General features: G+C 35.6%; 1 protein-coding gene across 2 annotated transcripts in view; it reads left to right on the top strand.

Annotated features, from left to right (window-relative positions):
* The window catches only part of LOC111144932 (coiled-coil serine rich protein 2), a 198,636-nt gene that overhangs the window by 157,652 nt on the left and 27,840 nt on the right, over positions 1-13,144 (top strand). For both annotated transcript variants that reach the window (XM_022499542.1, XM_022499541.1), the window contains exon 9: positions 7,866-7,955. In XM_022499542.1, coding sequence (XP_022355250.1) covers positions 7,866-7,955 — 90 coding nt within the window. The remainder of the gene's footprint in view (positions 1-7,865; positions 7,956-13,144) is intronic.

Raw genomic sequence — 13,144 nt, forward strand, 5'->3', positions numbered from 1 at the left:
CCCCGGAAAGCCAACAAAAAAAAAAAGAAACGAAAAGAAAAGAAAGACAAAGACAAGAGGACAACTACCACTACTTCATAGATACAACCTTTATTTTTAATTCTGGTTCATTTTTTTATATATAACTTTTTAACCTATTTACCATCACAATGAGATGTCCAGTACATAAAATTCCATAATAACCTTTTAACCTGAACTTTTTGATACATATACCTGTGTTTTTCTTTTGCTTTTCTATTTTTTAATTTTTTAAATTTAAATTAATTTTATTTTAGTTTATTCTTTTTTTTTTAAATATTTGTATAGAGATAAGCTTCAAGGTAATCCCCTTTCCCCAATCAATGCTACCCCTATAGGTAAACCAGTTTTTAATCCCCCTTTATCTTAGGAAAGTTGAGTCCTCAACAAAGATATCAAGATACATCCCGGAAGAATCAAAATTACCTTCCTCACCCACACTGAGAATTTATAACCATGCTCCCATCTTTCTCTTCTGCCCGTGTTTCTGTGTATTTGTTTTTGTCCTGGTAGTATATAAATCTTACACTTGGGGTTCTTTTTGATGAGGTTCTTTTTTTTTGTTTTTATTTATTTATTTTTCTCCTGTCATCTATTTTTGTTGGTCTTTTTGTTTGTCTGTTTTTGTTTGTATACTTCATAAATCTTACCTTGGGGCCCATTTGGGCTGGGCCTTTTATTTTATCTTTCTTTTTTTTCTTCTCTTTCTCTCTCTCTCTCTCTTTCTTTTTTCTTTCTTTTGGGTGGGGACTCTTGATTGCTCAGAAGCCTTCCAGGGTGCACCTTGCCTGCATGACCGTTGATACATTCAGCTACACATCCGTTCAGCCATCTCTCACCAAAATGACTAGGAGGAGGAATGCCCAACAGAAGAAAAATTCAGAGACTGGGCCTTCTGCATCAGAGCCATTGGATGTGGACATAGACAGTATGTCAGAAAGGGAATTCAGGCTAACAATTATTCAGGCAATAGCTAGGTTGGAGAAAGCCATGGACGACAAAATGGAATTGATTAGGGCAGAATTGAAAGCCACCAGGGATGATGTTCACAATGTTCTCAATGAGTTCCAATCTAATCTAAATTCTCTAAGAGCTAGGGTAACTGAGGCAGAATATAGAATTAGTGATCTGCAGGACAAACAGAGAAAAAAGAGCAGGAGGAAGCCTGGAACAAGCAGCTTAGAAGCCACGAAAACAGAATTAGGGAAATAAATGACGCCATGAAACGTTCCAATGTCAGAATTATTGGAATCTCTGAGGGGGAGGAGAAAGAAAGAAAACTAGAAGATACAGTTGAACGAATTCTCCACGAAAATTTTCCCAATCTCGTGAATGGAACCAGCGTTTGTGTACTAGAGGCAGAAAGATCTCCCCCCAAGATCATAGAATCTAGAAAGACCTCGAGACACCTGATAGTGAAAATGATGAATCATAATTGTAGACAGGAGTTCTTGAAAGCAGCTAGGGCAAAGAAATTCCTTATGTACAGAGGAAAGCCCATCAGAATAACAGCAGACCTGTCCACAGAAACCTGGCAAGCCAGAAAGGGCTGGCAAGACGTATTCAGGGCACTGAATGAGAAGAACATGTAGCCAAGAATACTTTATCCAGCAAGACTGACATTCAAAATGGATGGAGAGATAAAGAGCTTCCAAGACCGGCAAGGTTTAAAAGAGTATGCGACCTCCAAGCTGACATTGCAGGAAATATTAAGGGGGGGTTTCTATAAAAGAGGAAAAATCCTAAGAATATCATTGAACAGAAATATATGGGGACAATCTATAGAAACAAAGACTTCACAGGTAACATGATGTCAATAAAAACGTATCTCTCAATAATCACTCTCAACGTGAATGGCCTAAATGTGCCCATAAAATGACACAGGGTTACAGATTGGATAAAATGACAGCACCCATCCATATGTTGTCTACAAGAGATACATTTCGAACCTAAGGATACATCCAGACTGAAAGTGAAGGGATGGAGAACCATCTTTCCTGGCAGTGGGCTTCAAAAGAAGGCTGTGGTAGTGATTCTCATATCAGATAAATTAGATTTTAAACTAAAGACTGTAGTCAGAGATACAGAAGGACACTACATCATTCTTTTTTTTTTTTTTAAAGATTTTATTTATTTATTTTACAGAGATCACAAGTAGGCAGAGAGGCAGGCAGAGAGAGAGGAAGGGAAGCAGGCTCCCTGCTGAGCAGAGAGCCCGACGTGGGACTCAATCCTAGGACCCCGAGATCATGACCTGAGCCGAAGGCAGCGGCTTAACCCACTGAGCCACCCAGGCGCCCCACTACATCATTCTTAAAGGGACTGTCCACCAAGAAGATCTAACAATTATAAATATTTATGCCCCCAATGTGGGAGCAGCCAATTACATCAGAAAACTGTTAATCAAGATAAAGAGTCATATTGATATGAATACATTAGTAGTAGGAGATCTTAACACGCCACTCTCAGTAATAGACAGATCATCCAAGCAGAAAATCAATAAAGAAACAAGAGCATTGAATGACACATTGGACCAGATGGACCTCATCGATATATATAGAACATTCCACCCTAAAACAACAGAATACTCATTCTTCTCATGTGCACATGGAACCTTCTCCAGAATAGACCACATACTGGGTCACAAATCAGGGCTCAACCTGTACCAAAAGATTGAGATTATTCCCTGTATATTCTCAGATCACAGTGCTTTAAAACTGGAGCTCAACCACAAGGAAGAGTTTGGAAGGAATTCAAACACCTGGAAGCTAAAGACTACCTTGCTTAAGAATGCTTGGATCAACCAGGAAATCAAAGAAGAACTTAAACAATTCATGGAAACCAATGAGAATGAAGACACTTTGGTCCAAAACCTATGGGATACAGCAACAGCGGTCCTAATGGGGAACACATAGCCATCCAAGCCTCCCTCCAAAAAACTGAAAAATCCAGAATACACCAGCTGTCTCTACACCTTAAAGAACTGGAGAATCAACAACAAATTAAGCCAACTCCACACACAAGAAGGGAAATAAACTCAAATTGACTTTTCTTTTTTTTTTTTAAAGATTTTATTTATTTATTTGACAGAGATCCCAAGTAGGCAGAGAGGCAGGTAGAGAGAAAAGGGGTCCCCGCTGAGCAGAGAGCTCGATGTGGGGCTCAATCCTAGGACCCTGAGATCATGACCTGAGCCGAAGGCAGAGGCTTTAACTCACTGAGCCACCCAGGGGCCCCGGGAAATAAACTCAAAATGGCTTAAAGACCAGGGTGCCTGGGTGGCACAGTCAGCTAAGCATCTGCCTTCAGCTCAGGTCATCATCTCAGGGTCCTGGGATTGAGCCCCAAGTTAGGCTCCCTGCTCAGGAGGGCTCTGCTTTTCCCTTTCTCTCTGCCTTTCCCCCCACTCATTCTCATTCTCATTCTCATTCTCATTCTCATTCTCGTTTTTGTTCTTGTTCTCATTCTCTCTCTCTCAAATCAATAAATAAAATCTTTTAAAAAATGGATTAAAGACCTAAATGTGAGATATAAAACCATAAATACCCTGTAAGAGAGGATAGGCAGTAATTTCCCTGACATTGGTCATAGCAACATTCTTCTGAGGCAAGGGAAACAAAAGCAACAACAAACTATTGAGATTACATCACAATTAAAAGCTTCTGCACAGCAAAGGAAACAACCAACAAAACTAAATGACAACCTACTGAATTGGAGAAGATATTTGCACATGACATATCCAAGAAAGGGTCAGTATCCAAAATATATAAAGAACTTACACAATTCAATACCAAAAAGACAATCCAATTTAAAAATGCACAGAAGACATGAACAGGCATTCCTCCAAAGACCACCTACAGATGACCAACAGATACATGAAATGATGCTCAGTATCATTTATCATCAGGGATAATCAAAACCATAGTGAGATATTGCCTCACATCTGTTAAAACGGGTAAAGTAAAAAACTCAAGAAACAACAAGTGTTGGCAAGAATATGGAGAAAAAGGAACCCTTGTACACTATTGTTGGGAATGCAAACTGGTGCAGCCACTGTGAAAGACAATGTGGATTTTCCTGAAAAAGTTAAAAATAGAATTACTCTATTTCAGTAATCACACTACTGGATATTTACCCAGAGAATACAAAAACACTAATTTGAGGGGACATATGCACCTCTATGTTTATCTCAGCATTATTTATAATAGCCAAATTATAGAAGAAACCCAAGTGTCCATCAATAGATGAATGGATAGAGATACGGTTTATATATATATGAGAGTGAGAGAGAGTGTGTGTATGGATGGATATGTATACATATATATGTAATATATATGTGTACCATTACACACACAAATATGCATATATGTATGTGTATTGGAATATTATTCAGCCATAAGAAAAAATGAAATCTTGCCATTTGCAACAACATGGATAGAGGTGGAGTATAATGCTAAATGAAATAAGCCAGTTAGAATAAGACAAATGCCATCGGATTTCATTCATGTGTGGAATTTAAGAATCAAAACAAGCAAATAATGGGGGAAAAACAAACTCTCCACTATAAAAAACTAACAGATGGTTACCAAAGGGGAGGTGGATTGGAGTGGGGGAGTGAAGTAGGTTAAGGGGATTAGGAGTGTGCTTGTCTTGATGAATACAGTAATGGATAGACTTGGTAGTTAACTATGTTGCACATTTCAAATTAATATATCACTGTATGTTAACTACACTGGAATTTAAGGGAAAAAAAGGAAAAAAATGTGAAGGATTTTCAAGGTGATTTCAAGTCCCTTTCTAGTTCTAGCAATCTATGCATTTTATCTTAACCTGAGTTTGCATGTACACTTTCAGAAAATTGACAATATAAAGTGTTAAATTCGTATTTTGTGTGAAATGTTCATATATAAAATCAGATTGCAGTGCTCCAAGTATTTAACTGGATTGTATAGAAGCTCAGCTATTTAAATCTTATTTAAAATGCTGAGAATGCTCTTTTATTTTTCCCTAAGTATACTAAGTAGTAAGTTAATTTAGATACATTTACTCATTGGACCCTCAGAATAATCTGGTGAAATTATTAGTGTAGAATTTTCTTTATAGAGTCATAAAAAGTAGAACTCAGCTTAAGCAGGTTAGCTGTGTCATAGATTTGAAAAACTGTGGATTATATACCTGGTTTCAAATCCTGCCCTGAAACTAAATAGCCATGTTGTTTTAGGGAAGTTATTTTATTTCTCCTCAGCCTCTTCTGTATGTGGGTGTAATAAAAAAAATACAATGTAGGATTATGATAGTCTAATAAACTATGTATGAAAACTGAGTAATGCTATACCTGGGCCATGGGTGCATGATTAATATTAACTCTTATTGATGATTTGCCCCAAATCACCCATCTAGTAAATCAGTTAGAACATTTGTAAACTCAAATAGCAAAATTGTGTAGATCTCATGGTTACTTAAATGGTCATTTCGGTAATGGTGAAGTTTTAGGTTGGTTTTCTGGAAACTTTTTGGCTGTCCTGTGCTGCTTACAAGATGTATTCTGTAGTTCTGTGTGTCACATACTCCTGTATTAGTCCCCAAATGTAGGAAAAGGACCTTGTTTTCTCTAGTATGCCTTTTTTTTTTTTTAAAAGACATTTATTTATTTCAAAGAGAAAGAAAGGTAAGGAGAGGGAGAGAAAGAGAATCTCAAGCATGGGGCTTGATGCGGGGCTGGATCCCACGACCCTCAGATCATGACCTGAGCCAAAACCAGGAGTTGGATGCTTAACTGACTGAACCACCCAGGCATCCCTCTAGCATGCCTATTTTTAAAATCAAGAGCACATTCTCAGAAATTATCCAGACTTTGTATATGTTTTATTGGCTAGGTTTGGATTCTTTATCACTTCCTAAGCATGGTGGAATGGGATTAATCTGATTGGTTCACACTAATCAAAATATATCATTGGGTCAAAAGGTAGGATACACTTTCCTGAATATGGGACTACATAGAATGTAAGCCTTCAAATAGAATCTGTCAGCAAAAAGAAAAGCATGTGGACAGGGAATGATTTGGGTAGTTGTTTTACATCTATTGAAGTGTCACTAAAAACTAGGTTTTTCAAATTATAAAAAATTCAAACATTTGCCCTAATAGTGTTCTTCATATGTTAGTTAGCAAATAGACTACAAAAAGGAAATTACTTCTGGAACTGCAGTAGTCAGGATAGAATACATAATGTGCTTGCACTAAGATAAATATTTTTTCTTTATATACCTTCCATGTATATTAAAAGTTATGTCCTTTTATAGTGAATTCTGTGAGACTTTTTAAAAAAATATTTTATTTTATTTTACTTTTGAGAGAGAAAGAGAACATGAGCAGGGGGGAGGGTGGAGGGAAAGGGAAGGAGAGAATCTCAAGCAGACTCTGCACTGTGCCAGATGCGAGGCTCCATCTCAGGACTCTGAGATCATGACCTGAGTCGAAACCAAGAGTCAGATGCTTAACCAGCTGAGCCACCCAAGTGCCCTATGAGACTCTTAAGTTGCCCACTTAATATGGTGAATTTTGTTTCATTCACTATCCCATTTTTTAGGAATGGGAAATATGTCTGTAATATAAGAAATGGAAAATGTCTATTCTGCAGAGATTTTTGTTTTTAATTAGATCTTATTTTATATATGGAAAATGGAGTGATCTGATTGAAAATAAGAAAAATTCTGAATTTTGGTGAATTTTTTAAAATAAGACACCTAATTTTAATTTGATGCAGTAGTTAAGAATTTGTTATGTAGGTTTTCCTACAAGAAAGTTTACCTCCAGTGAGGTTGTTTAATAAATAATATATATATTCCAATATATGTATTGGAATATAACCATACTCCACACTAGGGAGAAATTCACATTATGTCTTCTCGTTCTTTTTAAAAATTTGATCATTATTTATTTGAGAAACCAAAGTTTCCACAAAAGGTACGTTGCTTTGTGTTGTCTAAATGAGTATGCTTTGAGTGGAATCATATGCAGAGAATTCATTTGTGAACTGGAATGGTCAGATGGATCTTGTCAAAATTCAGTGGTCCTTCAAATTCTTTCGTTCAATAAGGTTAACACATCATTAAGAAGGCTTAAAAGCACCACACATGTGAATAGACAGCCTTATCTGTGGACTGGTGGTGTTTAATATCCATAGAGTGCCATCAAAAATGAATTTAAGAAACTATGGTGTAGTGACTGTAGTACCATTATAGTTTAGAGAAATACATTATATTTTGCTATTGTATTCCTTATAATCTGTATATTGTTATATATATTCTACATTATAATATATATATTTTCATATATATTAATATATATATTATATACATAGTATTGTATATATTTATACACATAAGATCATAGGTAGTGTATTTATGGACAGTGTAAGAGATTCCCAAGGTTAATTTTCACTATTCAGAATTTTAGCTTTACTGACTGACTCTGGAATCCAGTCTCTGAATAAGATAGGAGACTAATGAATAGACCTGGATGTTTGCCTTTTTTTGTGTGTGACAGTGGTCTTTTACCCTTTAAAAGAGCCTCTAATTATTTTTTTTTAAAGATTTTATTTATTTATTGGACAGACAGAGATCACAAGTAGGCAGAGAGGCAGGCAGAGAGAGGAAGGAAAGCAGGCTCCCTGCCGAGCAGAGAGCCTGATGCGGGGCTTCATCCCAGGACTCTGGGATCATGACCTGAGCTGAAGGCAGAGGCTTTAACCCCCTGAGCCACCCAGGTGCCCCAACCTCTAATTCTTTTTGTATGTATATATGTGTATATAGAATTATACCCGTGTAAATTTTGTGGTTTTATTCAGGCAACTCGGTGTAACTGCCACCAAAATTCTAAAGAGGAAAAATGCACATATGCTGATAAATATACTCAAACACCCTGGAGAAGAATTCCTGTAAGTAACATATGCCCTTAACCTCTCTCATGTCATTTACTCTTTTGATGTTCGTTTCACTCTTTTTACTTTAATCTAATAATTTTGAATCTGCCATGGCTGTAATTTTTTTTTTTTTTAAGGTAAGTTGATTTTTCTTGTCTCTTAGGTGTCTATGTGCTTTCTAAAGCTTCTCTTGTGTGTCTTATATAAATGAATGTGCATTTAATAGCTTTTCCATTCTGCACACTGTAGCGCATTTTATTTGAATGTTTAGTCTCCTCTCATTGCATGTATTTATGAGAGTGGTATTTCTTCATGCCCTGAAAGAAGTAGAAATTTAAAAAAAAAATGTAGTCTTCCCTTTTTAACAGCATGACTCTTTGGAAATACATGATGTAGCTTATTCTTTTGTTGTTGTTGAAACTTTCAAATATATTCTATTATAATTACTCAGATGTTGAGGCTGTTAAGAATTAATGCATTAAAATATAGATAGTAAAGGTTATGTTTTAGGCATGGTTAGGGAATGGTTTCTTCTAAACAGTATAAAGTAACCAAGTTTTCTTGTTTTTCAAAACATATTTAGGCTAACATACACTGACCATAATTTAATCTGAGTTCTGAAACTAAGTTCAGGACGTGCCTGGGCCAGAGGGTCATCGCATGGCCTGCTAGTCATCCTAATCCTGTTGTTGGGTGCCAACTAATAGACATTTTTTTAAAGAGAATGCCTAATAAGCCACATTTGACTCTTCTTTTGCCTTGTTTTAGCAGTGGAATCCTAGTAACAGAAATGAACAGGGGACCATAATGGTTATTATAATCAACAACCCAATTTTTAAAACTTAGCTATAGGCTTTAAAGTTTATAAAATGCTTTTTTCATTTTCATCTAATAAGTAACTTTTTTGTGTGTGCTCACATAAGGTGCGATGCTAATAATTTATTCAACAAAAGTTTGTGAGTCTCTCCCATCTCAGTTTTTAGGCTCTTGAAGTAGAAATAAGAATTCGGGAAGAAAATACACAGACCACTCAGGATTGCTTCTTTCATGAGCAGGTGTTTATTAAAGGGACTGGTGGTGTGATACACTTAGAGTGCAGTGAGTTCTGTTAGGTTCAAAGGATTGGGAAAGTCTAGTCTGAAGAATCAAGGAGCTTGGTGAAAAAGGTGAAGGTTGTGGTTGAATTCTAGAAAGTAAAAGATGCCAGTAGACAGAGAAGATAGAGTATTTCTTTAAAGGATGTGGAAGCTTAGTTTGAAGGAAATTTCAAAACAAGACTATGCCTTTTGCTTCTAGATGAAGGTTTGGGTTTCCCTGTTTCTTCAGTTTTCCTCACAGATGTTTGTATTTTCAGACACTATTCCTAAGTAGATTGGTGATTTAAGTGTGAGATGTTCCATTTTCCCATTCTCATGGGAGTTTTTATACCATCTCTGGATTCCTTCATCTTTTTGTTCTGACAACTGTTAATCAGACAAAAGTAAATGGTATAAAACCAACCCCAAGACATTGCTCTGTTATTTTACTATAATTTGGGTGAAATGAAGGTCAGTTTTCCAGCCTAGTGCTGTTAATAAACCCAGACTTTAGGCTTCCTTGTTATCTACTGCTATAGGAATCACTTGACTTAGCACCTTTGTTTATAGCTATCCAAGTTAACAGAAGGCAGGGAGGTTAAATGGCATATTAAAATTTTCATAGTCTGTCAGTGGCTAAGATAGACTTCTGACTGCTAGTACAAGGTTCCTTCATCCAAAGGTGCACTGAGGAGCCTTAAAGGATTGAAAGAGATTTTGCAGATTGAAATGGAACAAATATCCTTGACAAAAGGAACAGTACAAGTAAAGGTGATGAGGTAGGAAGATACATTTAGACAACAGTAAGTATATTATTTTGGCTGCAACACAGTTGTATGTTTAGGGAAGTGGTTGAAATTGTGTAAAGTCCATTTAAAAATAGAATTAAAAATTTTATCTGGAAAAGTAGTTTTACTGAGTTGTATTTAAAGAGGTAGTTACATATATTTACTTACTTAGTTAAATGATAATTATTATTAACTATTGAGGTTAAATATTGAGTTTATTCTCTGATTTTTATGTTTTTTGGACTTAGGATTCATTTGAAATAAAATTACCTTATTTTAGAAACCATTTACTGTAATAAAGATTTTCTTTTCTCTTCTAAAAAGTTATACTTGATTCTGCACGTTCGTTTTTTAGCAGGAATCCAACATCTTTAAGCAAGATGTTGGTGATGGGGAGGTGCAGTGGGATCCTTCTTTGACCACAGTGATTTTGTTAGGTAGCAGTTTGGGGAATCAAAGCGTGTTGTATTTTAAAATCTCCAGGTTGAGTGTAGGTAACATTTTTTGATCTGGCTAGTAAGACTTTGGGAAGAATGAAAGTTATAGTCTGAATCCTTGTTCTTTACCATTTCCTGAATATCTTGGGAAGTTTAATTGCCCTTCTTGACACTCTTAGTTGAGGATCTCCTTCAGAGGTTTATGAGGCATATGTCAGCATGTCCTCAGAATACTTCTGGCATCCAAGGAAGTAATCTGGTTATAGTAAAAGGCAGAGAAGGATGGTAGAGAAGAGAGAGGTACCGTTCATAATACTTGTTTGCAGTCATTTAGGACATGGAAAGAAAAATGAAAAAAAAATGATGGACATTGTTAGAAGAAATGAAGGAAAATAAGGGAGCTGGATTTCAGATTTAGGGAGGGAAAGACAGAGGAAAAAGAGATATGAACGAGCTGTTGGAAAAGATGCTACCTTAAGAGGAAAGTGGAGGGTGCCCGGGTGGCTCAGTTGTTAAGTGGCTGCCTTCAGCTCAGGTCATGATCCCAGGGTCCTGGGATCAAGGCCTACATCAGGCTCCCTGCTCAACGGGAAGCCTGCTTCTCCCTCTCCTGCTGCCCCCTGCTTGGGTTCTCTTTCTCACTGTGTCTCTCTCTGTCAAATAAATAAAATCTTAAAAAAAAAAAAAAAGAGGAAAGTGGATAAGTCTGCTTCTGGTGAAATATTCATCTGAGGGACAGAGTACCCAGATAAAATGGTGAAATGGGTAACATGGAAAAGAACAACAGTAGTGTGGAAGGTATCTAATCATTCACACAAAAATAGTTGAAGTGAGATTAGGAATACTAGGAAGATGGTGATTATGTGAGAAGAGATGGTGATTATGTGAGAAGATTCATTTAAAATGTATAAACTTATAAAAGTTTATTTAGATAGTATGACATTATTATTTGTATACAAGCATGTTCTTATAAGTAGCATTATCTTAGACTGAATTAAATATTTTTAATGTATTTCTAGTATTGTTTCAAAGCATTTAACATCACTGTGTGAAGATTTGCACATTAAGTGAATTCTAAATTTTCGCAATATATACATTTTACAGAGCCTTTGTTTAAATATCTTAAATGAACTAGAGAAGCCAAAATATCAAAAAAGAGAACATTTCTAAAAAAAAAAAAGAAAAGAAAAAGAAAACATTTCTAGACTCAGACCATCAACTCTCTTATTATTTATCCCTTGAATCTCAAAGAAGGGATTGCAAAATGGACGCAAAGGATCTTCTTGGCCTGTCAGATAATGATGGCTCACCTGGATTACTCTTAAAATTGAGTGTAGAAATAAATGCTGTCTTATCAGTATCAGTGGGAAAGTTGCCTACCAGTTGAAATTCAGAATATACACAATTAGATCTGTTACTAGTTTTCTCTCATATCTTAAGAACTCACTTTATTATATAGCAAAGAGGTGAGGAAAGATGATTTCCTATGTATTTTAAAATGTTCTCTTAGAATTAGTTTCTAGTAGTGGATCAAAGATTTAATCCATTTTTTAGTTTATTTAATAGATATGTATGTGACTTATATAAATTCAGCAATTAGAATATGGTCAGGATTATCAGCAATTCTTTGTGCTTAGAATTAGGTTCTCATGTCTCAGATTTACTAGATTATACATATAGTTCAAAATATCATAGTCAAGTATGTTCCTATAATAGCTATTTATGAAATAGAAAAGATAGGGGCACCTGGGTGGCTCAGTGGGTTAAATCCTCTGCCTTCAGCTCAGGTCATGATTCCAGGGTCCTGGGATCGAGCCCCGCATCGGGCTCTCTGCTTAGCGGGGAGCCTGCTTCCTCCTCTCTGTCTGCTTCTCTGTCTACTTGTGATCTCTGTCAAATAAATAAATAAAATCTTAAAAAAAAAAAAAGAAATAGAAAAGATAAAATCAGAAAACTTTATCACAGAAATCATGTCAACTGTTCATAATTTCCCAAGGAGAAGGAGTTTGCTAACTTCCTAGCAGCATGCTATATGTACTATTGAGGAGCTCTGCTCCCTCCCTTTTTCTGCTTGCCTGGGAGATTAAAACATAAAGTATTACATGAAAGGAACATCATAACCTAAAGATTTGTCTTAAGAGGACTCTCTCCTTAGTCCTTTTTCTTTCACACTGTATGCCTTCCTGATTTGAGAATGGGAAGCGTTATTAGTTAATTTTTATGTGAGATTAATGTCCTGATTTTATACTTTGGCATTTCATTTTATCCCAATTGGTGAGGTGTTATATTACTACTCATATATATTCAGAGGGAATTAAGGATTTCTTTGTTGGAGGTCTTTATTTACATTCACTGTTGTTTATATATAGCATATGTCACTATAAGTATTTTTAAGTGAAATATACATATAAATTGGTATTTAAACAAATAATTATAATGTGATCATGTAATTATTTTTAAATTTTTGGTGTCAAAGAAAAAAAATTTTTCTGTGTGATCATTTTTAGATATGGACCACTGAATATGGTCTGTGTTTCAAGGAGCTAAATGCTGACAGGAGCCATCTTTACTGAGACATCATATGCCAGCCACATGTATTTATGACAATACAACAAGAATCCTATTATGTGTATTGTTACACTGATTTTTAAACATTTGTATTATAACTTCTTTGGATACATCTGAAGTCATTAACTGAAAATAGAATTGTTTTTCAAGGCTAAGAACAAATTAAATATGACCATTTTAGCAATTGAGTGATTTATCTAGTCATAAATTTTAGGGGTATCTAAATCGGCACCCTCTAATACCAAACGCCAGAAATATAGAAAGCATTTTTAAAACTTTGTTTAAAGTATCCATTGAAGAAGCAAAGTTTATCTACACGGTAGTTGGAAAACAAA

This window comes from Enhydra lutris, unplaced genomic scaffold (assembly GCF_002288905.1).
Source record: "Enhydra lutris kenyoni isolate GAN:26980312 unplaced genomic scaffold, ASM228890v2 scaffoldscaffold12, whole genome shotgun sequence".
Classification (NCBI taxonomy): domain Eukaryota; kingdom Metazoa; phylum Chordata; class Mammalia; order Carnivora; family Mustelidae; genus Enhydra; species Enhydra lutris.